This window comes from Papilio machaon, chromosome 11, assembly GCF_912999745.1.
Source record: "Papilio machaon chromosome 11, ilPapMach1.1, whole genome shotgun sequence".
Lineage (NCBI taxonomy): Eukaryota > Metazoa > Arthropoda > Insecta > Lepidoptera > Papilionidae > Papilio > Papilio machaon.
The window spans coordinates 8,241,247-8,268,069 of NC_059996.1; the positions used below are offsets into that span (position 1 = coordinate 8,241,247).

At 37.3% G+C, this 26,823-nt stretch overlaps 1 protein-coding gene across 3 annotated transcripts; it reads left to right on the plus strand.

Annotated features, from left to right (window-relative positions):
- The first annotated feature begins 3,100 nt into the window (after positions 1-3,100).
- On the plus strand, positions 3,101-26,331 carry LOC106709737 (calmodulin). Of its 3 annotated transcripts, none has more exons than XM_045679999.1 (4): positions 3,101-3,430; positions 6,108-6,282; positions 23,600-23,842; positions 26,129-26,331. In XM_045679999.1, exons 1-4 carry the CDS (start codon positions 3,428-3,430, stop codon positions 26,155-26,157), a joined length of 450 nt encoding a protein of 149 aa, XP_045535955.1. In that variant the 5' UTR covers positions 3,101-3,427; the 3' UTR covers positions 26,158-26,331. The 3 variants fall into 3 exon arrangements, with proteins under 3 accessions (XP_045535955.1, XP_045535956.1, XP_045535954.1); XM_045680000.1 differs by lacking the exon at positions 3,101-3,430 and adding an exon at positions 3,995-4,016; XM_045679998.1 differs by lacking the exon at positions 3,101-3,430 and adding an exon at positions 5,736-5,813.
- Positions 26,332-26,823: the final 492 nt, after the last annotated feature.

The window sequence follows — 26,823 nt, forward strand, 5'->3', positions numbered from 1 at the left end:
CATTTTAAAGACTGAAATTGATTGAGTTCTGTCTCCGGAACTTAATCAGGGCCGACTATTACCGGTGCTACGGACTGGGTGCTACGTAGTGGCGTAATAATCTACGACGATGCTACGAATGTTACACGAAACCCGGGGAAACATTTATATCTATATATATAAAAGAAAGTCCTGTTAGTTACACTATTTATAACTCAAGAACGGCTGAATCAATTTGACTGAAAATTGGTGTGCATGTAGCTTAGAACCAGGAATAGGACATAGGATAATTTTTACCCCGTTTTCTATTTTTTATTCCGCGCGGACGGAGTCGCGGGTAAAAGCTAGTAATACATAAAATAAATGTTTAGATGCAATTTCAAAATAAGAATAAGTGAAATTCCGCTACGGTAATACTTAAAAGAAAAGGTTGTATCATTTTCAAAGAGGAATAATAAAATACAATTGTTTGGGAAGTGAGAACACTCAGTTATTCTGGGCTTCAGTCGTCAAACGTCAAGGGAATCCACAAAACGTTACGGTTCATTTATTTGACGCGAAATAATCAGGGACTGAGCGTCACGTCAGCGTCAGAGAGACATCGATTGATTGCCTCGTGTCATTGACCTCCTCAGTTTGTGTCTCCGCGACGCTTGTGTGGTTATTAATGATGATTAATTAATAATTATGTACATTTGGAATTCGATGTCTTTATATAGGATTTTCGATGTACATATGAACAGATTTTCGATTTACATATGTACATTTATCCGACGTTCTTACGGTGAAGGAAAACATCGTGATGCAACCTGCACATATCTGAGAAGAAATTCAATGATATGTGTGAAGTCAACCAACCCGCACTTGGCCAGCGTGGTTGACTATGGCCTAGTCACCCCTAACTTGGGGTAGGCTCCGAGCTCGTCGGTGGGGAAGTATAGTGAGCTGATGATGATGATGATGGTGATGATATAGGAATCCGAGACCGATATTTTATCGTACAAAGTATGTATATAAACGTAGTTATTTACTTGTAAAATAATGTACATAACCAACACATAAATCGTACCTCGCCGATCTTATATAACAACGTTACGTTTCTTTAAATTACATAAATTACATGCTCCATACAAAACCACTATTGTAAAAAATACTGCATTAAAAAAATCCAATACCGTTGTGTTTTCGGAATTGCGGTATAATTACGAAGTGTAAACACTTCTTGCGACCTTTTTATACCTCTACTGTTGGCAGTAATTAACAAACAAACAAAAACACGTGTAGGGGGAGGCTTACACAGAGTAGCGAGTGCCAAGGCTGCTGCGTTTACATTCATCCGCACTGCGTCTTCACTCAGCCCTTGTGTTGCTTAGTGCCGCATTATAAGTTATCTATGAATCTGTTATGTGTTGATAAAGCAGGCCACACACGTTCGGTTTTGACAGTTTTGTCCTCACAAGCAGGCAAAGCTGCACCGTTATGCGAACTACAAAACACAGCTAACGGTTGTGGCTTTAATTTTTTTAATCGTTTTATATACGAAGTAATTTGCAAAACGTATTTTTTTTTATTAAATTTTATAGTGGCTATTGTAGCTTTAAGTTTCTTGGTCTACAATATTTTCTGACCGCACCGTTGCCCATAGACATCCGCAAATGCAGATGCGTTCCCTGCCTTTAATCAACGGAGAAGGGGACGCACAGAAAGAGGATATTTCCCCTTCCTATGCGTTCCCTCTTCCGCAAAATCGACTTCCCCTTCCCATCCTTTCCTAATAGGAAAAAGGTGGGGACTAAAGAAAGAGGACTAAAATTAGGCCTCCGGGACCACACTCATCAGACGAAACGCAGAGTTGCTTCCACTTCCACTTTTATCTTCTGTGTGGTCGTGATATTGCACCGGTCGATCCGGCCCATTCGTGCACCCAACAAATATTGTTGTTGCGGTCTACCACTGTTAACACTGACTCGGAAATACATTTAAATCCATAATTAGAGACATACATCTGTATAATCATACTTAATCTTACTAATATTATAAATGCGAATGTTGAGATGAATGGATGGATGTTTGTTTGAAGGTACCTCTGGAACGGCTCATCGGATCTCGATGAAATTTGGCACGGTAGAACATAGTCTTGAAGAACTTATTATAAACAAAAAAGTCCTAACAAGTTCTTATCCGTCAACAATTTAGATGGAGATGTGCATAGGTGTGTAACGCAAAACAATCGATTCTAAGCGCCGAAATAACCGTATCAATTTGATTATGTACTCACTTCTTTGTGTCTAGCAAATATTTATAACTATCCCCTTCGTATCGTCATCGTCAATTAAGTCGTAATTAGTATGAGATTTTGATATACTTTACGACCGATAGGGGCGCTAGGGAACGCTGCCTAAATTTCAATTAATAAATGTTGTCGATGACAATACCATGGTGGTCGTCACAAATTTTCATGCTAGGCCTGTTTAGTAAACATAGCATGTTTTTTCGTTATATTTTCTAGAGCAAAATTTTACTATATCCAATGTAATGGCAAGATTTACGCTAGCGAGTGGTGCGTATCTCTCAGTGGAGTGCGCGTTGGAGGCCTGCGCACTGCGAGCCACCGTATCTTACAGGGCGCCGCCGCTGCGGGCTATGACTGCGGCCCGGCACCCTAGGGCGTCCCTGTAACCACCCGCCCCACAAATAAAAATATGTGACATGCATGCCACCCTATCTGTGTACATTTCTCGTTTATATAAAATTTTGCTCTTTCATTGGTTTTCTTAGATTCATAACAAAGGATATGATAAATAAGAAGGTATAGAAATATAGCGGAATGATGGCTTTTAGAAGATATAGATGCAGTATCATGGGATTGTTTGTTTAGCTGGTCTTTGTTTCGACCGTTGAGAGCGGGCAGCGTGCAGCGAGCATTGGCTCAGTAAAAATCGCTAGGAAGCCCATGTGTAGAAGTGGGGCACCGGCACCGGCGCGGCGCTCGGCGGCGCTCGGCTCTGCGCCGCGCGGTGACGCATTGCAGGTGCGCGGTGGCCAATCGGCGCGCGCCGGCCGCCGCTCCACACCGCTCTACGCCGCCGCACCCGCCCGATATAAAACCGACTATCCTTTGCGGATTAAATCTAATCCCGTGTCGTGCGTCCCGAGACATGGACTTGAACGTCCGAGACTTTCGCGTCTGAATCGAAAATATAGTAAAGTGCGAGCCTAACCGAGTGCGAGAATCGAAAAACGGACATGAGCACGCAGCGATTCGATTGAACCACTCGAACGATTCGCGCGGCCGAACTCGGAACGAATCGCGAGCGCGAGTTTCCCGGCCCGGCCGCTCGCGCGAGTGAGGGCGGCAGTATCGTTTCAACCGTCGGTCTGTGCGGTCGCTTTTGCGGCGTAGTCTGTGATTTTTAGTGTAGCTCCAGATAATCCAACTTAATCTACGATGGTGAGTGATATTTTGCAAAGAAAATTTCTCCAGTGCATTAGGGAGGACTTTCTGCATCGTATTCCTTGTATATTTCGGGTTTTTAGTGCATCGGTGTTTATAGTGATGACGGTCTCCATTATATTATTGTGATGGCCGTTTTTTACCGCAATGCGGATCGTCGACGTCGCCAAAGTCCGAACAACGAAGAAGAATAAACGTAATGGAGACAATAGTGGGGTCGAGATGGGCGTCAACGGTCGGATTTTGTGAAACGACCGTTATAGTGTATCGAGAAACATCCGTCGCCATAGTTTGTTAGGTGTTGCCGGTCAAATGACGTTTGCCTGGATGAAGCCGAACGTTCGATGACGCTTTAAAAATGGCGCAGAGCGATTGTTAGAGCGTTTTGTAGTTGTTTTCACGGTGCAGGGCGCCCGGAGCCGCGTCGCGCCCTGTTGACGGTGGATCGATCGACCGGCGCACCTGTCAAATGCCCGTTGACTCATCGTCATCGCAACCCGAGCTTTTATTTTACATACGCAATTCAATAAACTAGTTCCGATTGATTACTCCGTCGGTTACGAGGTTGTGGCGTCGAGAAATGGTAAAGTACGAAGTTTGCGCACTACTTAATTATTGACCTGCCTAGAACTGCAGATGCCCACTAATGTCTCTATAACGGATAACATTTTAGTAGTTTATGAGCGAAAAATAAAATTATAAACGCAATGATGTATCAGATCAAGTAAAAGATAATAGAATTCTATCTATTATAAACTTTTTTTTCACATGGAGCTAAAGCTTTAAATACATGTGTTTGTTTTAAAAACAAATGTATAAATATCATCTAAGAAATAAATAACCAAATATTACCTTTTACTATTATTAATGTGCAAGTTTAGAAGGTAAATGGATGTTGCAGAAATTGGCATAGATCTATGTGTTTTTCCAAACTATGTAGAACTTTGGTAATCTACATAGTTTGGAAGAGCACATAGATTACTTAAATCTTTTTAAAGTTTTTAAGTCCATGTGAATCAAGTCCCGAGCGACAGTGAACTGACAGGCCCAGTTGTAGCACTGGATGTATTAACCGCTTCAAATTGTTAAAAATCATTTAAATGTGTAAAACTATATATACTATATTATTCTTTCTGTATATTTGTCAGTTTCAGTAAACTATAAATTTTCTATAGAACACTACTACTAGCATAAATACAAAGATTTTGAAACAATGCATCATAATTGAGCTATTTAGGTTTAAATGCTGTATTGTTTCAGAGACATCTTTTGTATTGAAATAGTATTGTGTATATTTTTTTTCTTATAGCATTGTCTAAACCAGGGATTTCCAAAGGGGTCGATATTGAACTTAAAGCATAGCTAATTCTCACTCTGTCTTCTATTGACCTAAGTCAGAATGAATAATAATAATAATTGATCTTAAAAGTAGATAATTTGGCCATGGTAGTTGTGTAACGGTTCATTTTGGAAAAGGGGGTCACTTGTCCAAAATAGTTTGGTGATCCCTGGTCTAAAGGTTATAGTAGGCACAAAAATTTCTACTTTCAGTGAGTTTGAAGTAATAAAATGCAGTTTATGAAACAAAAGCCTTCTGCTTTACATATTTTTAAACAGAAAATAATTTATTTGAAAGCATTTTAAAGTATTCTTCAAGTAATTTTGAATTAAGTTGAAAAAATCTTTGCAACTACATATTTTATTGAATAGATATGCTAAGTTGCCAACAACAAATATTATATAATAAACATTATATATAAACAATAAATATATATGATAATGTATAATATTTTATATCTACCTTAAAATCTAGTTGGAATTTTTTTAATTGCAATTGAAGGTAATTAGTAATTTAGAATCTGTAGTCTTTAGAGCGAGCAGGTTATTGTTTATTTTATAAATGCCTAGAATAGCACAAGTACAATTACAAACAAAAGTGTAACATAAAATATTAAAATTATTTTTTAAATAACCAACAATGATCAAATATTATATAACAAATACTGCATTTATAAAGTAAGTTTTTTTTTTTTAATTGAAAGAAATCATCTGATCTTAGTCTGATTTTATTTGTATTCAGGTATTAAAAGAGCGATCCAAATTAAAACATGACATGACATATATTGATAAAAAACAAATCAATTTTATATTAAATGTAAATTAATTCTAATTGTATGGTATATCTTATATCTTGATTGTGATAAAGTTTATTATAATGCAGCATTTGGTATCGCGTAGTCCGCATTGTGACGTGGTGTATGTAATTATATATGTATCTTATCAGACAAGCCGCTCAGCAATCTTACAATCTACCATTTACTGTTTGGTCTTCGTACATTGCTGATATTGAAATTAGTGCTACAAAATGGTGGTTTCAAGTGTATGAATCTTTTTTTTTATGTATTTAATATGACTGTATTCTTAGTTTTGTATAAATCTATCGGTTACTATTAGCAGATATGAAAGATCGTAATTTAAATGATATTTGGATTTAGATATAAATCTATATCTTGGAATGATTAATAATCTTGTTCAAATTTTGAAGATTTCGTAGACGAGAAATATATTAGTTTTATAAGTTTCTATTAACTTTATAGAAATTAATATAGATTTATATAAAAAAAGTTGAAAGCATCAAATGTGACACATCTAATTATTGTTTTTTCTTCTCTAGGCGGACCAACTGACAGAGGAACAGATTGCCGAATTCAAAGAGGCGTTCTCACTGTTTGACAAGGATGGTGATGGCACCATCACCACCAAGGAGTTGGGCACCGTGATGCGCTCGCTGGGACAGAACCCTACAGAGGCTGAGCTGCAAGATATGATCAACGAAGTTGACGCAGACGGTAAGTAATCCATGCTAGATACTTTATTGTTATGCTCAATTACAGATGTTCCCGAAATATGAGTGCGAAAAGAATAAGGTGTGGGTCCTGAAAATTATAGTAACAAACTAGCTGTCGCCCGCGACTCCGTCCGCGCGCATTTAAAAAAAACTAAATGGCCCCCCCATTTAGTTTTTTGGGTATGGAAAATAGATGTTGGCCGATTCTCAGACCTACTGAATATGCTCACAAAATTTCATGAGAATCGGTCAAGCCGTTTCGGAGGTGTTTAACCACAAACACCGCGACACGAGAATTTTATATATTAGATATGTACAGTGTAGAGTAGATTCTACACTTGAATAGATAACTAACTAAATAACCATGAGTTCTTCTATACTCGAAATGAATTCGGTTTTAAGCCACTTTATTTGGAAAGTGTCACTTCCCACTGAAGTAATGACATAATATCACCACAGATTCTGTATATCAAATGATTTGGTGATAGAAAAACTAGAATATACTAGTGATTATTGGAATACCCACCTTTTTCAGTTTGCTATGTCATACGGAATTAAAAATGTCTATCAGTTTATTGTGCACACATTTTAATGTATCAAAATGATTTTTATTTACTAGTATTTCTTTGTTGAATTTCATGTTTTCGTTTTAAAAATTCTATTTCCGTGTTAAATCTGTCGATTTGTTTGTTTTACAATATTAAAAAAATGTACCAGATATTTAATTATTTGCTTTTTTGATATGAATATAGGAAGTTGATATCAGCAATTATCAAACATGTTTTAAATCACTAAGTAAATTAGTTTGTTGGCATTAAATATAACTGTAATTACGGTTACTTATATAGTCACTAGCTGTCGCCCGCGACTCCGTCCGCGCGCATTTAAAAAAAAATGGGGGGGGTATGAAAAATAGATGTTGGCCGATTCTCAGACCTACTTAATATGCTCATAAAATTTCATGAGAATCGGTCAAGCCGTTTCGGAGGAGTACGGGAACGAAAACTGTGACACGAGAATTTTATATATTAGATGTGCTTTCAGACTGATATATACTAGTTATAATATAAAATTGAATTTAACTGATTGGAAAAAAATCGACTTTGTAATGAAGTTCTCGTTTTTATGACACGCTATTAAATGTAAATTACATTTCGTGATAAGTTTGTGTCGTAGTACATTAAGGCCTTTTTATCACTTGTTTCCATGCATATAAGACGATAAGAATATTGTCTACCTTCTTTTAACATGAGTACTCTTTCTTTCTCTCTGCGCATCGTTTCCTCACTCCTGAGGGTCGGGACCTTACCTTTTGACCCTCTCGCGAAGGGTGGTTCTCCTCCACTCTACATGAGTACTAGTTGCTATTAAGTCAGAAATTGTATCTGTGACCAACATTACAGTGCACTAACCACTGAGCTACAGAGCTTTCTTACTGTGAATGTAAAACTCGAGTGGATAGCAGTTACAATAGACTACGAACTGAGATACTAAGTCGATAATACAAAGAAGTTTGGTGTCGATAACTCTTGATATAAAAACATTTCTTTCCCGATCTAAAAATATAAGGCAATAAAGATCGGCCTTGTTGCCCGCAAAGTTCAAGGTGAACCTTAACGAAAGGAGAGGAAAGGAGATTCGATTTTGTACCAATATATTATTTTTTTCTAGTTGTTACTGTTACCGAAAAATCGAGTAGGTTGAATAGATTCAGTGAGTGCGCGAAACAAGATTATAAACCATACTTTGGGGTATAAAAATGATTCGTGGCGTTATTGAATAAGTTAAGAAAGTAATGTCTGGTATACATTAATCCAGTACAGTAGGACAGTAGCGTTCAATATCCGCTCTGGAATAGACCCCATACAGTACCTGCTATGTAAGCGCTACTGTACTGTCATAATGTAAACCAGGCAGAATTACTATCGTGGTGTACAATGTGCGGCCTCCAAGGGATACATACCGTTACCGTACCGGCTGAATTCCAAGCCGATAAGCGTACTTATCGCAAATACCTATTTGCGTAGCTCGATTTTGAAAGCAGCTGTAATGCGACACGAGTATCAGAAATATATGTGAATTTTTTAATACGATTTACTTGATTTGGGTTTAGAATTGGTTATATATGATGTTTTAGACACAGAACAGTTTAACGGAAACAAGTTATTTTTCGACAAGATTGTTTATTCTGTGTTGGGAATTATACACTAGTCAATAAAATTAGCATCTAATAGTCGACCTATTGGAGCCTTGTTGAATTAATATATACTGATTTTTATTTTGTTTACAAGTAGTAACAATAATAGAGAAATTCTTACTTATTTACAAGCAAAAATATTTATAAATTAATGTTTTATTCACTCTAAAATCTAAGTAATAAGCTTTGAATTAGATAACTTGGTACAATTTAACACGTTCATCGCCGACTATTATTTTACAAAATCATAAAAAAATGTCATTGGTTTTTATGATTATTTATAGGTTTATTTGTTCATATATAAAAGTTTTACAGTGATATTTGTTTATTTTGGCTTTATTTTAGGGTTTTTTTAAGTGCCGGTCATTATGACCCGGCGCGGCCTAAACGGAATAATTATTACATTCAGGCCGTGCCGGTCACAATGCCGGTCAGCGTACTTACGTACGCGTAATTTTCGATCGATGAGACATAGACAAACGTTATAGACACGTCTACTACGCACGGGTACCGCGCGCCTAATGGATGCTAGCGCGTTCAACACGATACTCATTTAGTAGGGACCCTACGAAAAAACAGGAAGAACTTACCAAAGGACGTCATGACTGGAAATCTGAAACCGGGTGAGTTTATGGCAAAAGAAAACAAAAACGGAGTCACGGTTATGAAGTGGAAGGATAAGAGGGACGTGTGTTTGTTGTCAACCAAACATTCAATTGGTTTTACAAAAAAAAAGAACAAAAGAGGGGTTGAAACAATTAAACCGAAAATTGTGATTGATTATAATAAAGCCAAAGCAGCCGTTGACTTGTCTGACCAAATGAGTGCTTATTCGAGTCCATTGCGAAAGACGTTAAAGTGGTATAAGAAGCTCGGTATCGAATTATTACTCAATACTGCTGTAGTAAATGCAAGAGTACTATATGAGAGTACAACGAAGAAGAAGATATCTGTCGTCGATTTTAGGCGACTGTTGGCAAAGCAGTTGATTGAGGGTAGTCAAGAAAATACGGGATTGACCACACCACGACCCAGAAGACAAAAACACGAGCTTAAGAAAAAAGAAGGTGCAGCAGTATCAACAAGAAAATTTTGTCGTGATTGTTACAAATCAAATGTTGAGTTGCATGGAAGAAATGTGGCCAAGAACAAAACAAAGAAGGTTTCTTGGTTTTGCACTATTTGTCCCGGCAATCCCCATTTATGTCGTCAATGTTTTGACAAATGCCACTAAAATGTTTGAATATCCATTTAGAGTTGAATTAATCTTTAGTTTGATTGTTGTTCGTATGACGATTTGTAATTGTGGTTTGATAAAAAACGTTCCTAATATTTTTTGTTCTATTGTCTTTGATTTGATAAAAACATGCCTAAAATTAATAATATTCTATTGTCTTTTCATTTTTATGCATAAATGCAACTTATAACAGAAATAAAAATATATGATTCGAAATCCTATGTTTTTTCATTAACTTTTTTCTCTAAGTCCTAAAAACAGGTATGCCATCAAAAAATCAAAAAACCAAGTAGTTACAGGTGTTCATTGGGGCCGCGCCGGTCACATTGTATGGTTGAATACACAGCTTTTGCATTCTGCGGCGCGAACGGGCTTCGCAAAGGTAGGTCTGGCGTGCCGGTCATTTTGACCCCCATGGCCCAAATGGCTAGATCAAGTGCCGGTCATTTTGACCCACCATGGCGATGAACGTGTTAAACATACATAATCATAAACTAAATATAAGGAAATTGGTTGTACACAGTATTATTGCGGACATTAAATACACCGCTATTATTAGGAACGATAGTATATTACGATATTATCAATGATGTATATTTTATCAATATGTCGACGCTATGATTAGCGTTCGCTCCAGGCACTATGTTCATTTTTTATGTAGTAAAAATAGAGATAATGAACGAACGCTGGCAGAATAATTTTTAAAAATTAAGCTTACATTTGAATAATATTTATGTGCAATTGCAAAATATTGTTTGAAATCTTTGATTATAAATGAAAAAGATTAAAATTTTAAATTGTTGTGCCAATAGGCAAGAATCCAGAGCCGTAAAATTATTATTAAAACAATATTTGAAAAAAAAAAAATTAAAAGTATTAAAATATTTTTAAATATTTGAAAGTTTGCACATTGTCTTCAACCACGGCAATTATGGAAAACGAAAACCGATTGTCTTTAAAATGCAAGTCGGATAATTTGAAAGTATAATGATCCATATTTTTCGATACTTTTTGGACGTCTAGATATTTTACCTGGTTTACCACACTAGTATTGATGTAAAAGACTAGTTTTTAATTGGTCCCCAAAATAAACAATGCGGGCGCAGGTTTGTTCAGTGTTGCGGACCGGGCGGCGCGGGCGGCGCGGCGGCCGCTAACTATGATGTATTGATGTTTGTCTTGCAGTACGCCGCGTGGGCGTGGTCGTTTACATCGCACTTTATACCACTGTAAATATTTTTCTACAGAACGTTTGCTTCGAAGCCAAAAATTCAATGTTAACGACCAATATTTGTTTAGGATCCCCTTGTTATACAAAACGAAAGTACCATTGTTCTTGTAAGTACTGACCAAAGCTGTGAAGTTTTGCACTTTGTTTAGTTATCATAAGTTTTTAAAGTTGAAAAAGATAAACTTGACAATATTTTTGAGGCCGTGTTTTATAAATTCGTAAAAATTACACACAGAATTGGTTTGGCAAGATATCGCTGGCAAATATTTGGTAGGACCATATCTCGCGGCGTACGTTCTTTATGTTAGTAAATGGTTCAAATATACATACATAGGAACACATAAGAGCGTCACGTGCGGTATCACGAGAGGTCTATAACCATGCAGTCATACCTCTGGTCTCTTGGTCAACAATTCGAAACTAACTCGTGATATGTATCGCGGTAGAAGATAGCGGATTTTTTGTTAGTGTAAATAAACACTTATCAATCTTTTGTGAGACCTAAAACATTAGCACGCTCCAGTTGTTTGTTTTTGTAAAGATATTAAAATATAAATTTCTAGAAAAGTGCCGTGTTATAAAATTATGGATCTCAAAGTAATATGTAAAGGTCTTGTTTTTTCATTTCTTCAATTCATTTCTTCATTTTTTCAATCCATCAGACAGTAATGGACCGTTTTTATTTCAAATGTAAATTTATTTTTGACGGCAGATAAATAATTCGATAGTTATATAGAAGATTGTATCGAATGTAACGCTAGAAAAATCGTAACTTTTTTTGCGCCAGCGGTGATATATAAATGGCTATATAAATAAGTGTTGATAGTAGGAGAGTGACATCGAGCCGAAACGACTTGTGCACCGCGTTTGTTTACACTCGCTGCGACCCTGACACCCACCACGGCAATAGATATTTATATAATTTGAAAGCTATGGAAGTGACGTAAAAGTAATTTATACATTATAAATTTTAATGTTCGATTAAGTTACAAAAGATAAGTAAAAATGCCAAATATAAAAACCTTTATGTTTGATTTTATGTTGTTGGTCTATGCGATGAAAAAAAAAAACTGAAGGAAAATAATACACTTAGTACACAAGAAATAATTCTGTAAGCGTGCCAAAAGTCATGTGTCATTGACAGCCACAGACTACAAATGAGAGAATATATGGCTTGTCCTACTAGCAATTCATAATTCGGACACGTCTATTTGAATATTCAAAAGAACGACCTTTGCAACGAACGAAAGATTGGTCAATACTCAAATGTTTGCAAACATTCCAGGATTCCCATATCGTAATATTTGGCGAACATTTGGATTAAATATGCAAATTATAAGCGTACGAGGATAGGGTGGTGCTCGTACTTACACCCGTGTCCCCACTGTAAGACGGGGGCGCCGTCTGTCGTGCCAGAGCGCCGTGCCAGGAATGTACCGCTCGAGGAAATGGCTGCTGATGACTTAATCCACAAATACCTGACGCTCATTAATAAAATATATAATTAGGCACAGACAATTTCTATTCCCTTTTCGTGACTTATAAATAAATAAAAACACGCTGTATGTTAAATGAGATGTCGCATATCGTATGGCGCGTATTTGTTTTTCAACATGCAATTTGTCCCACAATTAATTAACTGTCCTCCTATCAAGTTAACATTTATCATTGTCAGCTTAGTATCGTGTTAATTTATATCACTAAATAGCTGTCGCCTGCGACTTCGTTCGTGCGAAAAACTGAACTAGTAGTATATCTGTTCTTCCAGACTATGATCCGATGATCTGGTTTGGAGATACGTTTAAACAAAAATTCAACCATCCATCCATCCATCTTAACATTCGCATTTATAATATTGGTAAGATTCTTTCCTATATCATATTTGCTGAATCGTTCTTCAATGCTTGGTATCACTTCAGTTCCTGATAGAATAATCTGACTGAATTTCATCTTATCACAGAATGTCGTTTATTTCGGGTAAAGGACCAAGATATATAGTTTGCAAATAAAAAACCAGTTGTGATTGAGCTCATCGTTCACGGCCTCAACTCGAGTACTTCGCACAGATGGTGGTACATCGCCAGGGCCGTGGGAGCGGCTCGCAATTAACACAACAATTGCACGCCTGTCTGTCCGCCGGTGACGAGTTCGCGGAAATGATGACGTTACACCCGCTAGGAAACGCCTTGATCTGGCTCGAAGGACCAATTCACGGTTTTTAATTTTTTTTTGTTGGTATAACAAAGTTCCTAATTTGAATAACTATATTATATGTTTATTAAAATCCATAGGAAGATAATGTTATTGCTAAATGTAGTGTTCTGAGCTTGTATATGAGGCCATACACAAAACTAAGCACAATAATGTGTGTAAACATGTTATGTTTGGCCATTACAAATGTAACATTTGTCCGTTGCAAGTCGGTCAACAATCGTCCCGCATCCGTCCAGTTTTGCGGATTAGCCGTGTCGAGCCGTGCGGCGCAGGATGTCAACGATAAACAGCGCCGCTTCCTGCGACTGCTGACAGCGATAGCCCACTGGTGGGCACAGACTATTGCACTTACTAAAGCCATTATAATACAGTAATCTTTAATACATTTCAATTTATAATGATTTCAATGTACGCTACCAGACGCCGCATAGTTAAGTTTTAATAGATTTGACCTATGAATCATAAGTCGAAATTTAATCGTGTGTATTGTAATAATAAGTTTTTTATTATTAATTACTATCGTAAATTGAATTGATAAATAATATTAAAAATGCACTTTAAATCAAAACGCGATGACCCAGTTCAAAAATGTTTTGATTTTGTTGTTGGTATCTATATATATAAAAGAAAGTCGTGTTAGTTACACTATTTATAACTCAAGAACGGCTGAATCGATTTGACTGAAAATTGATGGGCAGGTAGCTTAGAACCAGGAAACGGACATAGGATAATTTTTACCCGGTTTTCTATTTTTTATTCAGCGCGGACGGAGTCGCGAGTAAAAGCTAGTATTTTATATAACTACGTTTATGTACTGCTCGTTTTACCTATATCAAGTCGGTAACTCTCTGGTTATTCTTAGTATTGAGGTAAATACATCCAGTGTTTACTGGAATTGTTATTAAATCTCACCTATTGTGTATCGGGCAAGGATAATGAGACTCTACTAATTTCAAATTTACTGATTGTCGTTTATATTTTAAGGAAACTATTAATCCTAACAACATAATATTTACTACATTTAGATCATACTAAGTTTAGTAACAACACCTTCTTTGGTTCTAATGTATTCAGTATGTTAAAAGCGAATGTTTTAAGAAGAAACAAATTTTTTGCCATGTTTATTTTGCAAACTATGATTGTGTTTAGGCGCAAAATATACACCAGCGTGGTTTTTTGTCACAAGGTCGGACGGTTTGATAAATCGTTTCAATAAACATTTTAACAAAGTCACGACCAGCTTAATATTATAATGTAAACATAGCATTTTTTTTAAATATGGATTATTTAGTAACTTATGTTGAATGTGAATCAAACTGTTGTTTTTAATGTGCACGTTATGTACAAACAGTTTTTATTTATTTTACACCAATCTCTAAATTTAAAAACTACAACGCCAATATACTAAAATTTACACATATAAATGAGATTATCCAAAATATTTATGTTTAAAATCGCCGTTTTTTTTTTTCTATTTACCAAAACTCGATATCACGTGCAAAAGTCACCGTTTGAGTGAAATTTAAGTAAGAAAGTTGCTTCTATCTTACTCAAATTCCATAACAAATAGGTTAGACACCTAGTATTTGTGATCAACTCCGCCCGGACGGGACGAAGAGAAAGTATTTGTGTGTAGTAATTCCCGGGTCATTGTGACTCGGGACACGCCGGTCTGCTCGACAACGACGTCTTTCTCTGTTTATTTTAGTCTGTCGGTGTTACCAGGTCGCACATTAAGCTCGTTATATTCCTGAGTTTTAATAATGATAAATGCTGAAATAGCCGATTATACTTATAAACTAATAAGGTTTATTGAAGTTAATTTATCAAAATTATTTGTTTTGTCATCCTCTCATTGATAGTGTGGAAAACACGCCAACACGTTTATCTTATAATGGGTAAATGAGACATGGGTTTCATGAAAATAAATAATGTGTAAGGGACTGCTAAAGCCTTTAACGACTTTTTGATAGCGACAATTGCAATGTTTGATAATCTTTGGGGCACCTTTTACAAAAAAAAATGTTGAAATTTCAAAGGAAACGTTCCTCCCGATTAAATGCCCATAGCAAATGTATAACCTTGGTCCTGGTACAGTGTGGTATTGATTCACAGTGTAATGTCCAGAAGCCGAGATGCAGTTTGCGGTCGCAGGCGCCGTACTCCGGTTACATTGACCCCGCCATTCGCAACGCCTTTATAGCTTTCCGATTGGGGATTTACTGCCGGCAAGAGACGCCGAACTGCCAAATAAATCGATTTATTGTTTTTCCATTGAAATTTGATAAACGCTGAGGTTTTCCTTTTAAATTTTTGATTGCCTACTGTGTCACGATGTGTTTACATTTGACGTAGTCGACATATTAGTTCAAAAGATAAAAACCAAGTACAGTAACAAAAATTGGTTACCATATTAGTTCTTAGTATATAGTTAGTCATTTTACAATCTTGAGTAATCTTCGAGATATGTAGATAATATGTTGTGTGATATCTGAGGTGTGATAACACTGCGGCTGTATTGTCACAACCTACAAGTGTACACGCCACTTGATAAAATAACTATTATAAATTTATAAGTATTCAATGGCAACTGATAAATAATTTTTTTTAAAATGATAATTTAACAAAAGAAAAATATTTATCCATTAAGCTTTGCCGTGTATCATTTCTAATTAATACAAAAAAAAAGAATGATTTATTGCGGAGATATATTTCAACTGGAAATAGGTTTACGGTGGGATAAAATGAAACGGCTCGGTTAAATCATAGCGCCGCGCCGATAATAAATCCGAGCAAATACAAACATGTCTGCTAAGGCTGCCTCACATGTCTATTGCCGCAAGACTCCCAAATGAACTAAGGGCAACATTATGTTATGCGTAATGAGCATTGTAAAAACTTATGTTAACTTTATGTAAATTGTGACCCAAAATGTTAAAATCTATTCCTAAACTTTTACTTAATATATTATAAATTTACGTTCTGTTTACATTAGTTTAAGATTCAAGAGACTTAATTGTACAATACAATTTAAGATTAGTGACAAAACCAATAGTGTTCACGATCGTTGGTGTTTACGTGTACGATGTGTTGTAGGAATTTTTACGTGTCCATCAAACAACAATTTTAAAACTGATGTCATAGATAACGTGTCGTTCACTCAGAGCGAAAGCGTTGCTATATGTCTGAACCGCTCTAACGCTATTTGCGGCACAATACCCCCGCGAGCTGGACTTGGCGCAGGCGTTGATACGATCACTTGTATCGCGATAATGACCTCCAAATAGAAAGTATTAACGCTCTTCCCTATATCTAATTATACGACTTAGATCATACCACAAAATACCCTGAATATCGGCCTCGATATTAACTCTTGTGTAACATCGTATTCGGAATATTTGATGAATTATTTTAATGGTCAATTGTCAGTCCTAAGCATGTTTTAATCTACGATTGTCTCCTATTATTTCAGATATCTAATCGTCCTTATGTTTGTTCGTAATAGTGATAATTATTCTAACACATGAATAATTCTATTCCTTGAAAAGTTATGACTAAATTCTTTTCTATGAAAGTAGACAACGACAGCTACATGAGTAATGTAAGGTACAAATTACTCTACTAAGATATTTATTTATTTGAAATATTTTTTTAACAAGTAACATATGTCGATATAACTGAGAGGACATGTAGGAATGATGCTGTCGTGTTTCATGCCGAGAAACCTGCTTAAATATTTTCAGGGTGGTCAGAGAGAGTTGTCAGCTGAGGGAGTTATCTCCCCGTCTGCCGAGGTCGGGGGGTGACAAAGCGATCGATACGGGTGACACGTGTAAAGGGTAACCGATTTGGCGCGCCGTTGAGCAAAACTCGTTTACAAAATCAGCAATCTGAATTAATCCGATGGATACGTATCGAGATTTATTTTGTAAATATCTAATTTTTTCATTTTTGTTATTCTGATTTTAAAAGGGTAATATAGTGTGAAAATTTCTTTTATAATGTAGTCATCATCAACATTAGTCATTTATGTCCGTTACATTGAGTCGTTGCAATTGACTATCCTGTTAGTGTTGTGTGTCGATGGTAATTATTACATCGTCATTGAATCTATTTAATTAAATTGGAATAAAACTTGATATGGTTAGGGGAACGTTTTATGTTAGCTCAATTTTCCAGTTTGTATTAATCCTAGGAATTACTTAACTTTTCTAATACGTAAACTGAGATGTTATTCGTTTCTTTACAGAAAATAGGTTTCCTTTTATGAAGGCAACATAATATATTGATTTCGAAATCAATGAGACTTTTTAGGAGTACTAGATGACATTCGGACTAAGCAACGACGCCCATTGTCTTTGATAACAATAGACACTTTCCAGCGCGTCCGTAATTCCAAATAGGTTTGTGGTATGTGATAAAAATTGTCTATTAGGTCTAGAAAGTGTTTCTCATTCTCGTGAACTAGGCGTTCTTATAGAGCCACGCGTATTGAATTTATTATGGCGTTAACATTAGCACGACCTTCCTGGGGATCCTATTATCATTTGGTTACGTCCCTGCCGCAGCCGGTCGTTTGTTTTCCTCGTGTCGTGCGGTTCAGTTATTTCAGGCCCTTGCAATAAGCGGTGACGCGAGTTTCCTCGTTCGTGATAATAGCCCTAAAAGCGTTGTTAGTCGACTTTTATTGCTGTTTGCACTCTGCCCGCTCCTGTAGTCGGATTCCTGGAATTGCTTTCGCTTTTACTCTTGATGGCGTGTGTAATTTAAGTGAATATTAAACGGATAAAAGTTTTTAAGCACGTCCCGTTCAAATTTCCTTGTGGTTTTTGAAAATGTATTTTATTAATTTCAAATTGTTTAAATTAACATTTCCTGTTATGCGATCAGAGTAAACGATGTCGTGTTAGTTGCTCGGTGTCCTTTCAGAGACTGAATCATGCGCGTAAATAGTGTTCCCCCTCCACTGAGTCTATATCGATGTGTGTGTGCGGCGCCGATTTATTTATTACATTCATGATTTATGTCACCGCCTGATGCCAATACTGGTTTAATTAAATCTTAACAGTTTCGTATATTCATATTTTAAGAATATAAAAGTTGTGGAATGAAATAGAAACATGATGATATCAAGATTGTATTAGTGCTAAATGTTTTGAAAAAAAAAATTCTTTTGTAATCTCTCTCTTCTATATACATAAGAAAATGAAGGATAATTTATTGAATATTTTTTCCTCTTAATTACAATTCTTAGTTTATCCGTTTTTGTGACCACAAAAATGGTTAATGAACAGGGAAGGAAATTGTGGCGTAAAACTTTGAACCATGTCAGATATGTCGCCGAGAAGTGTTAGTTAACAAAATCCGATCGCATAAACTTTGTTTGTTATTTGATATTGTTATTGTTTAGTTTCATATTTATTGAAGCATCGGATTTTATTATGGGAATTTATTTTTCGCAGTTTTATTTAGAAAAATCGCAGAACACGCGTCTGACATCTGAATGGGATTTGGTTGGTTAGTATTAGGAATAACTTTTGTTGTCGTGTTTGTCGTAACTAAATGTAGGTGTACTGTAGAATAAATCACATTGATGCTGGGCACAGGTTTGCGGGGCGTTGACAGCGGCTGCCGTGTTGTACTGGCTACAAATGAGTTTGCATAATTATCTGGATTATTGCCAATGCGTTTGTCTAGGTGGGTTTTTGTGCACAACGGTACTATGAGACACGCTTCAATTGTAGGTTTATTTGATACATGTTTGCTGCGTCTATGGTTCATCGTTAACATCTGCAAAACTAGAATTAAAATAAAGATACAGAACATGATGATGTATGTTGGTTGGTTTAAAACATCTCTGTTGTGTCAAAGATCATGACTGGGATGACGGTATGTTTTATACAGAGATTTTGGTCTCAGACAACGGTAACTGATCTAATTGCATCCCAGATTTAAAGCACTAAACTGTATAAGCTAAAATTAAAAGAAAAACGGTTTAGGTATATGATATTTGCCGTACATTTGTATCAATGTTTTTGCGATTATCTCGTAGTAACCGAGTTGGCAAGCTGTCCCGCCATATCTGCCGCACAATGTAACGCCGCGCCGCGTGGGCGCTGGCATTTCGTTTGCATCCACAACACAATTATTTACTTTATCGTCTGTAACACCTTGCTACAATTATTTTTTTTTATTGTAATTGTTTTCTTTTGCCTTTATTTTTTTAATTTAAAATTTATATCTTTCTTCGTTTTGAGTTCTCTCCCGTTGTTAAGGAATGTAATATTGCAACGTAAAAGTACACTGAGTGGGTTTTGCCTGTTTTTACGTGCGCCAAGTCTATTGCGGGCCGCGTCGATTGAGAACGATTGTAAATATCCGCTCCGACCGCTGACAAGCGATTTGTACTTCATAGCGAACAACGCAGACTTGGGATCCTTACATTCTAGTCCGTTGATTTGGATATTGAGTCTCTGATGCATCTAACTAATATTATAAACTAGCTTTTCCCCGCGACTCCGTCCGCGCGGAATAAAAAAAAACACATGATAAAAAAGTTCCTATGTCCGTCTCCTAGTTCTAAGCTACCTCCCCATCAATTTCAGCTAAATCAGTTCTACCGATCTTGAGTTATAAATAGTGTAACTAACACGACTTTCTTTTATATATGTAAGATTCGAAAGTCTTGTTGGATGTATGGAGGCTTGTTACTACGTATCTCCAGAACATCTGTAGCTGAAATTTGGAACAGTGATGTTATAGTGGAGAATAGAGCATAGGCTAGTTTTTTTTTATTCCACTCGAACAACGTGTGACAGCGAGTATTGTATACTAGTTCCTTCTATCTCTAATACTGGTTTGTTCCTTTAGCCACAGATTTAATATATAATTAAAATAAACAATTAGAAAATTGGTACAGTTTTTATACGAATAATTGACCTTGTTAAATATTGGAGATGAAGTGTAAATCGTAAAGACCTACTAACTCATTTTATGTCTTTAAACTTTAGATTTAAATAGTTAACATTTAAGAATTAAAATAAGCCTAATATGAGTATAATCATGTATCCATGGTATTCCTTTTTCAAACGTCTTCAAATTGGTTGATTATATGTAGGTTTTCAGTTTAACTATAGTATGGAGTATAATGTAGACAGCCTAGTGACGTGACAATCTTCAATGTATGGCTTCGTCTACAGCCGATCCATGATCCCTATTTAATTATATCCAAGGCCTTCGAGACAAGAAGCTTAATTTATTGCCCTTCACTGAAAATACATAAAAATGTCTTTAAAGTTTATAAAAACGTACGATGGATAAAAGAATCCAATGGCACATGCCTTTAATCATTGTACGGTTGAGGAACATGTTTATACGAGGTTTTTATCCGTCATATCTGTACGTTTCATTGTTTAACCATTAAACGATTTCGATGTGAGTGAATTAGTAAGCGTGAGATGATGTCATAGTGCGCAGGCGCAGGAGGCCCCGTTCCTTATGATAATTGATTGGCCTTCTCTTATTGTGACTCAGATTAACTTTACATGATTCTCATATAAACCGATTCATATATTTTTATTGCTGGCAAGCGGAAATTTTGTTTAAAAAGTTAAACATTTACACAGAAAAATAACTACAACTGTTCCCAAGAACTATAATATATAGTCAATGAGTGAAACTCTATCAATAAACAGTAAATCGTCTTGCAGTCTGAACAATCTTGTTAGAATTCATGAAAATAATTAATTCTGTTTTATAGCTTGTTTTCGTGCAATTCTTTCGATGGTGTGGGTGGTGGAATAGGAACCGACACCGCAAAACCGCGTAGCTCATTCGCCGAGCCCGGTCGTTGCCACATTCGTGTTCGTGTGGCATGCCCTATGAATCATATTCAACTAACGATAAATTATGGCACACATACCAAATAATCTATTCAAAAAGTGTAGATAGATTTTGACATTTTTTTCTTCTACTCATGGTACTAATAAATGCATGAAATGCATTGCTAACTGAAAGTTTAGGTTAGTTTCGATCTATTTGAAGGTTTTAAATTTTCAAATAAAATCCATTTGTATTTTGAATGTTCAGTTTGTTGCAAGTTAAGTGCATCCGGCGGAGTGAGTTTGTCTATATTTAGCCAACAATGTTTAACATTGTATCAGCTGAGGTGTGCAGAACTCGGCACAAGCTAACTAACTGCCGGTTTGTATGACGCGATGCTATTATTAATGCACTTAATTCGGCAGCTCGTGAGTATTATTAGAGGCCTTTTGAAGTTCTACTGAGAAGTAATCGATTAAGAACCAGTCCCATTATTCACTACTTTATCATATGTAGTCACTGTAACAAAACTGGTTCATTGAAATTGATATAAAAGTGAGAGTGGAAAACGCAAAACTAGTTTTTTTTCTTCTATCTTTTAAAACGACATGGTTAATAAAACAAATTATTTCCTGGAATCGTAACTGGTTTTTATTCGCAGTCGGCTCGACGCCCGACACCCCGCGGTGTGCAAAAGTGTCGAGACGTTCTCGCTCTGGGGTCAAGGCGCATAGCGTAAAATGTGGTGTATGTATGGTTTCGAATGGATAATGGTTAACAATTTGAATCTTAATATATGTCACTGGTTTTTCTAAATTACCAACAAAGAAATGTTCGAATGCCTAGTAGAGTACCTAAATCTTGTTGACAACTTGTGTCTAACAATAGGCCATGTACGAGGTCTGGCAGATGTAGAGTGGCAGTACCCAGGTGGTCAGCGATGGCAAGTGGGCCAGCCCAGAGCTGACCGCGCACGTATAAATAGCGGCTGCGAAAGGTTGCGCCCGATTTAGATCCGACAAACTTAACCCGTACTTATTTTTGCATCTCATCCGAGGTGCGTTCACCTCTATATCATATCACAACGAGGAAGCTCCTACAACAGATGCTAAATTGATGTGTTTTTGTTCTTTAACTGTTACTTAACCTTTGTCGACCGATAAATTGTTAAAGTCCAACTTTTTGCAAATAAATTATGGTACGGTATTTTGGAGATATTTTACTAAAATAAGGCGACAGTGAATTATTACTAGCAACAATAAAACGTTTAAGAGAAGGCGTAAATCTTTTAGCCGGTGACACGATAGCGCGGGGTCGTAATATTTTACGGTTTTGGCCGCGTTGCCTGTGTTTGCGGAAAATTAATTTGGAGCGGTGCATATTATTGTGAATCATTGTTTACGCGTTTACGCCTGATCTGTCCAAGGCTCCACTGGTATTGGTCCATTGTAAATTGACCGACCTTCGATCTGTAATACCCTGCTGATGTCGAACAATTATTATTTACAAGCTGTCTTCCGCGACTCCGTCCGCACGGAGAGAAAAAACAACTTTTTTGTAGACTATGTGTTCTTCCAGTCTATGCTCTAAATCGAATATTAAATTTTGTCAAGATGCGTTTAGCCGTTCCCGAGATACTTTCAAACAAACGTCCATCCATCCATCTAAACCAGTGATAGTAAAATACAATAACAACAGTAAGCAATTTGCATTTGGTTGACATCATCGTAAAATTGAAATATTATTTACCTGCATATTTTCTATGTCATTGTAGAATCTGAATCAGAAATAAGTAGTTTTGATTACGATGTTGAATTATATATCAAACATTATTATTATTGTGTGCGTTAGACGGAGCCAATCGATTTAACGTCATTGTATTTCATTATTTATTGTTTATGTCTCATTGAAAATGAGCCATTTCAAGTCGGTGGTTGTATTTACTAGAATTATTTACTATCAAATCACTCTGAATTCAAGGTAACCTTGTATCGTGGTTTTTTTTTAATAAAATAAACCTTCAACTGTGTAAAATGAGTGTAGAAGGTTTATAGTATAGACTAGATAGAAATTGTTAACATTAAATTATTAGGTATGGACAATAGAAGAGTGGTGTCAATGTTTCAAAAGACAGGCAAGATGGGGCGGGGTGTTATGCGGCGTAGCTATAAATGTGGGTACTCACGAAGGCGTCTCGTCTTTGAAGCTGATGTAAACACGCCGCTTCTTTTGAACGCGTCCATTATTCTGGGAAGCGTGGCTCGCACCTGCAAAATTTCACCCGCGCACATGTCACTGTTTGTGATCTGAGAATCTTACGATTTATTACTACATACTTTTTGTTATACAATATCTAGATGAATTTATGTTTTTTCTTAGTTTTTTTTACATCTAAAGGAGGCAAACAAGCAGCTATCTTTCTTATTTATCGTATTTGTATTAGGTTTGATTGTAACGCAATTTATACTATTGAAAGAAACTAATGCCTAAAACATATATTAAGAATTTAAAAAAAACGCTTGATTTTAATGGCAGCCTTCCTCTAAAAGAATGCTGTGTGTGAATGAAAATGTCGTTCAATATCATATGCTAATGCTGTTGTGTTTGTCGATTTCCAGGCAACGGCACGATAGACTTCCCCGAGTTCCTGACGATGATGGCGCGCAAGATGAAGGACACGGACAGCGAGGAGGAGATTCGCGAGGCGTTCCGTGTCTTTGACAAGGACGGCAACGGGTTCATTTCGGCCGCCGAGCTGCGCCACGTGATGACCAACCTCGGCGAGAAGCTCACGGATGAGGAGGTCGACGAGATGATCCGCGAGGCTGACATCGACGGCGACGGACAGGTCAATTACGAGGGTGAGTGTACACATTACACACATGATAAATATTCATACTAGCTTCTGTATGCACCATTTCTGGTCCTTCATATCTGGGTTTGAATGTACTTTGCTGACAGCAACTCTGTCAGTTGTCAGTTTGAACAAGGAAAAGGAGTAGAAGTGAATTACATCAGCAAAGTTATTTTAAACTCTTGCACACACCAAAAATTCATCAATCTTATTATATTTACCTGTTTACGTCTTTTGGCAGCCATATGTGGCATAGTTTTGTTTTTAGAATAATGAATGTTAGTTAACATGAAACATTTAACAATAGAACATATGGCCGGCGTTATTTTTTTTTGTAAGAAGCTATTGGTAAGGCCTAAAAAATTTATTACAATGCATGTTTGACTCAAGACAATGCAATTACCTACAGATATATAAAACAAACGAGGACTTGTTTTTTTTTTAAGTAAAGTATTTACCAAAAAGAATCACATAAGTAAATAGTTTTTTAAGGAAATTCATATATACATTTATGCTGGGCTTTACATTAGGTAAACAAGCCTCATGTGCACAAGCAATTTATGAAATGGCAAAGACGCCGTCAAGGCTACCGTAATCTTGATCAAACTTGACAAGATCAAAATACCGGTAGTGGCATTAGATGCAGACAAATTACGCAAATTGCTCTGTTTGTCATATCAATGTTTGGATAGAATTTAAACTATTAGACGTCATTATAAAAAAAAATACCAACAGATTATTATAACAAAAGAAAATGTTTAGAAAATTATGTGGAAAACTTATATTAATGATATGCACGGTCGCAGAGATAGCGACGTCTTACTTTCAAACCGGCCCCTACAGCTTTTCGCTTCATCACAAGTAAGCGAAAGTCTGGTTTTCTATTGCGCTCTAAACGTAATAAGTTAAGAATTTCTACAACATAGCAGAATTTATTGGTGTCGGTTTTACTATGGTCTAGGTTAGATTACAGCGTATTTTATGTTTATTAGAAGAGGAGGGGGAATCCATAGCTTTGCATGCGTAAATAAAATGTCCATGTCGGATAGATCTCAGACCTGTCAGGGTCAGGGGCATCTGGTGATGGTGTAATGCTTGCATGCAAGTCCGGGGAAGGAGTCCATAGTGTAGTTCGTACAGAATGCTCCGCAACACTATAGATGTAACAGTTTCATTTCTCTAACTAATTGCATTCGCCGCGCGCACGGGGTCGCCAGCTCGCTTATATAAAACACCCTATAAAAATATTCACACTTATTGAATTTACGGTTACAAAATTGGTACCTTTTAAATGTACACTAAACTGCGACCGTTTTTGTAATAAGTTGTAAAGTAATCGTAAATGTTGAAATGGTATGTAGTGTGGTGTTAGAGGCAGCGAGTGGCGACGCCAGGCGAGGCGAGGCGACCCGGCCAGTGCCAGTCTCAACCGACCGCGCGTTTCTCTTGCAGACTTCCACGCCCTCGCGCAAATCATATTCGCGCGCGGCGACGGTAGCCGCTAGCCCGCGGCAGCGGCCGTGCGCTTTCCTAGTACCTTAACTAACAATAAGAAAAGACTCTGCGATAGCGCTGTGATCTCGAAACGTTTCCCCTAGTAGTGTAAAGGCCCACGTCGAGCGCGGTCACCACTAGGTACTGACAGTGTTTCTGAATGGTTTGCTGCTCGTTATTAACTGTTCCTTGGACATGTTAGCGCCCCCTCCGTCCCCACCCCACCTCGGTTACCTCTTCTCACACCCCTACGGTCACCGTTCAACTCTCGTTTTTCTCTCTTCCGGAGCGGACGCAAGGCCGTCGCGACGCGTTGCGCCCGCTCCATCCGCAGGAGCTTCTCCTGTAGATTGGTGCATGTGTCTAATATCTGTATAGGAGTACTGAAATACCACCTGGCGATCTCCCGCTTGCTCTTACCGCCTCGATCTCCATTGTATTGTATTGTACATAGCTTTGTGTTTCCTGACTAACGAGCAGCAAACGTCAGCGCGCCCTCGACACGCGGGGGGTGGTATTTCGCCTCAACCCTTGTAGTGGCATGACGACGGTTTCTTGTGTCAGTGTGGCGTCGAGCACACGCCTCGCCCGAGCGCAGAGGCGTCTGCTCGATGTGTTAACCTAGTGGTCGCTCTGTCTAACAGGTATATCTGTTCAATAGTGCATCTCTGTCTATCTCTCTCTCGGTTACTAGTGTTTTGTGTCAATATTAATGTTCTCACGTATACTTAGACGTGTTTTCGAGGGAGAAATGATGTTGTGAACGCTCTCTAATCCTCTGTTTTCTGTTTGTTTCCAGAATTCGTCACCATGATGACGTCGAAGTGAGCCGCCGGTTAGTGTGTGTGTAAAAAGCAGAGAATTTAAATATACATTTTGTTTCATGACACACAATATTACCATCGTTATTGGACCTGCATTTCTCTAGTGTTTGCGATAAATTAAATATTGTCATCGTTTCAGTTTAATGGTATAATCGTATCGTGTTGTAGCGGCGCGGGCGCGGGGTGCGTGCGGGGTGGGTGCGGGGTGCGTGCTGGGTGGGTGCGGGGTGCGCTCCGCCCCGTGCCGCCCCGCACCCCGCACGCACCCCGCGCCCCGCGCGCCCCCTCTGTTAGACTTAAAGTATTCCGTTAATGTAACTGTAAGCTGGTGGTCGTGTGCCGCGGTGGTATATCTCGGGTTCGTGTCGGCTCATAATTTATATTTGTGTATATTTCCGTCGGCGTCGCGACGTCGACGTCGACGTGTATAATTAATTATGTATGTGTGCGTGCGTGCGTGTTGCGTCGCGTCGCGCCCGGCTCTTTGCGGTGCTAGAGTCCGCACTTTCCGATACAATTTAATGTAAATTTTTTTCAAGTATGAGATATTTATAAAGTACGTGAAGATTAAAATCGAAAATCCAAAAAAAAAAACTTATTATTCTTTGGCCGTAGCTAGCGCGCATCGCGCGTCGCTCCCTGTACATTGATCATGAATGTTTAAAATTAA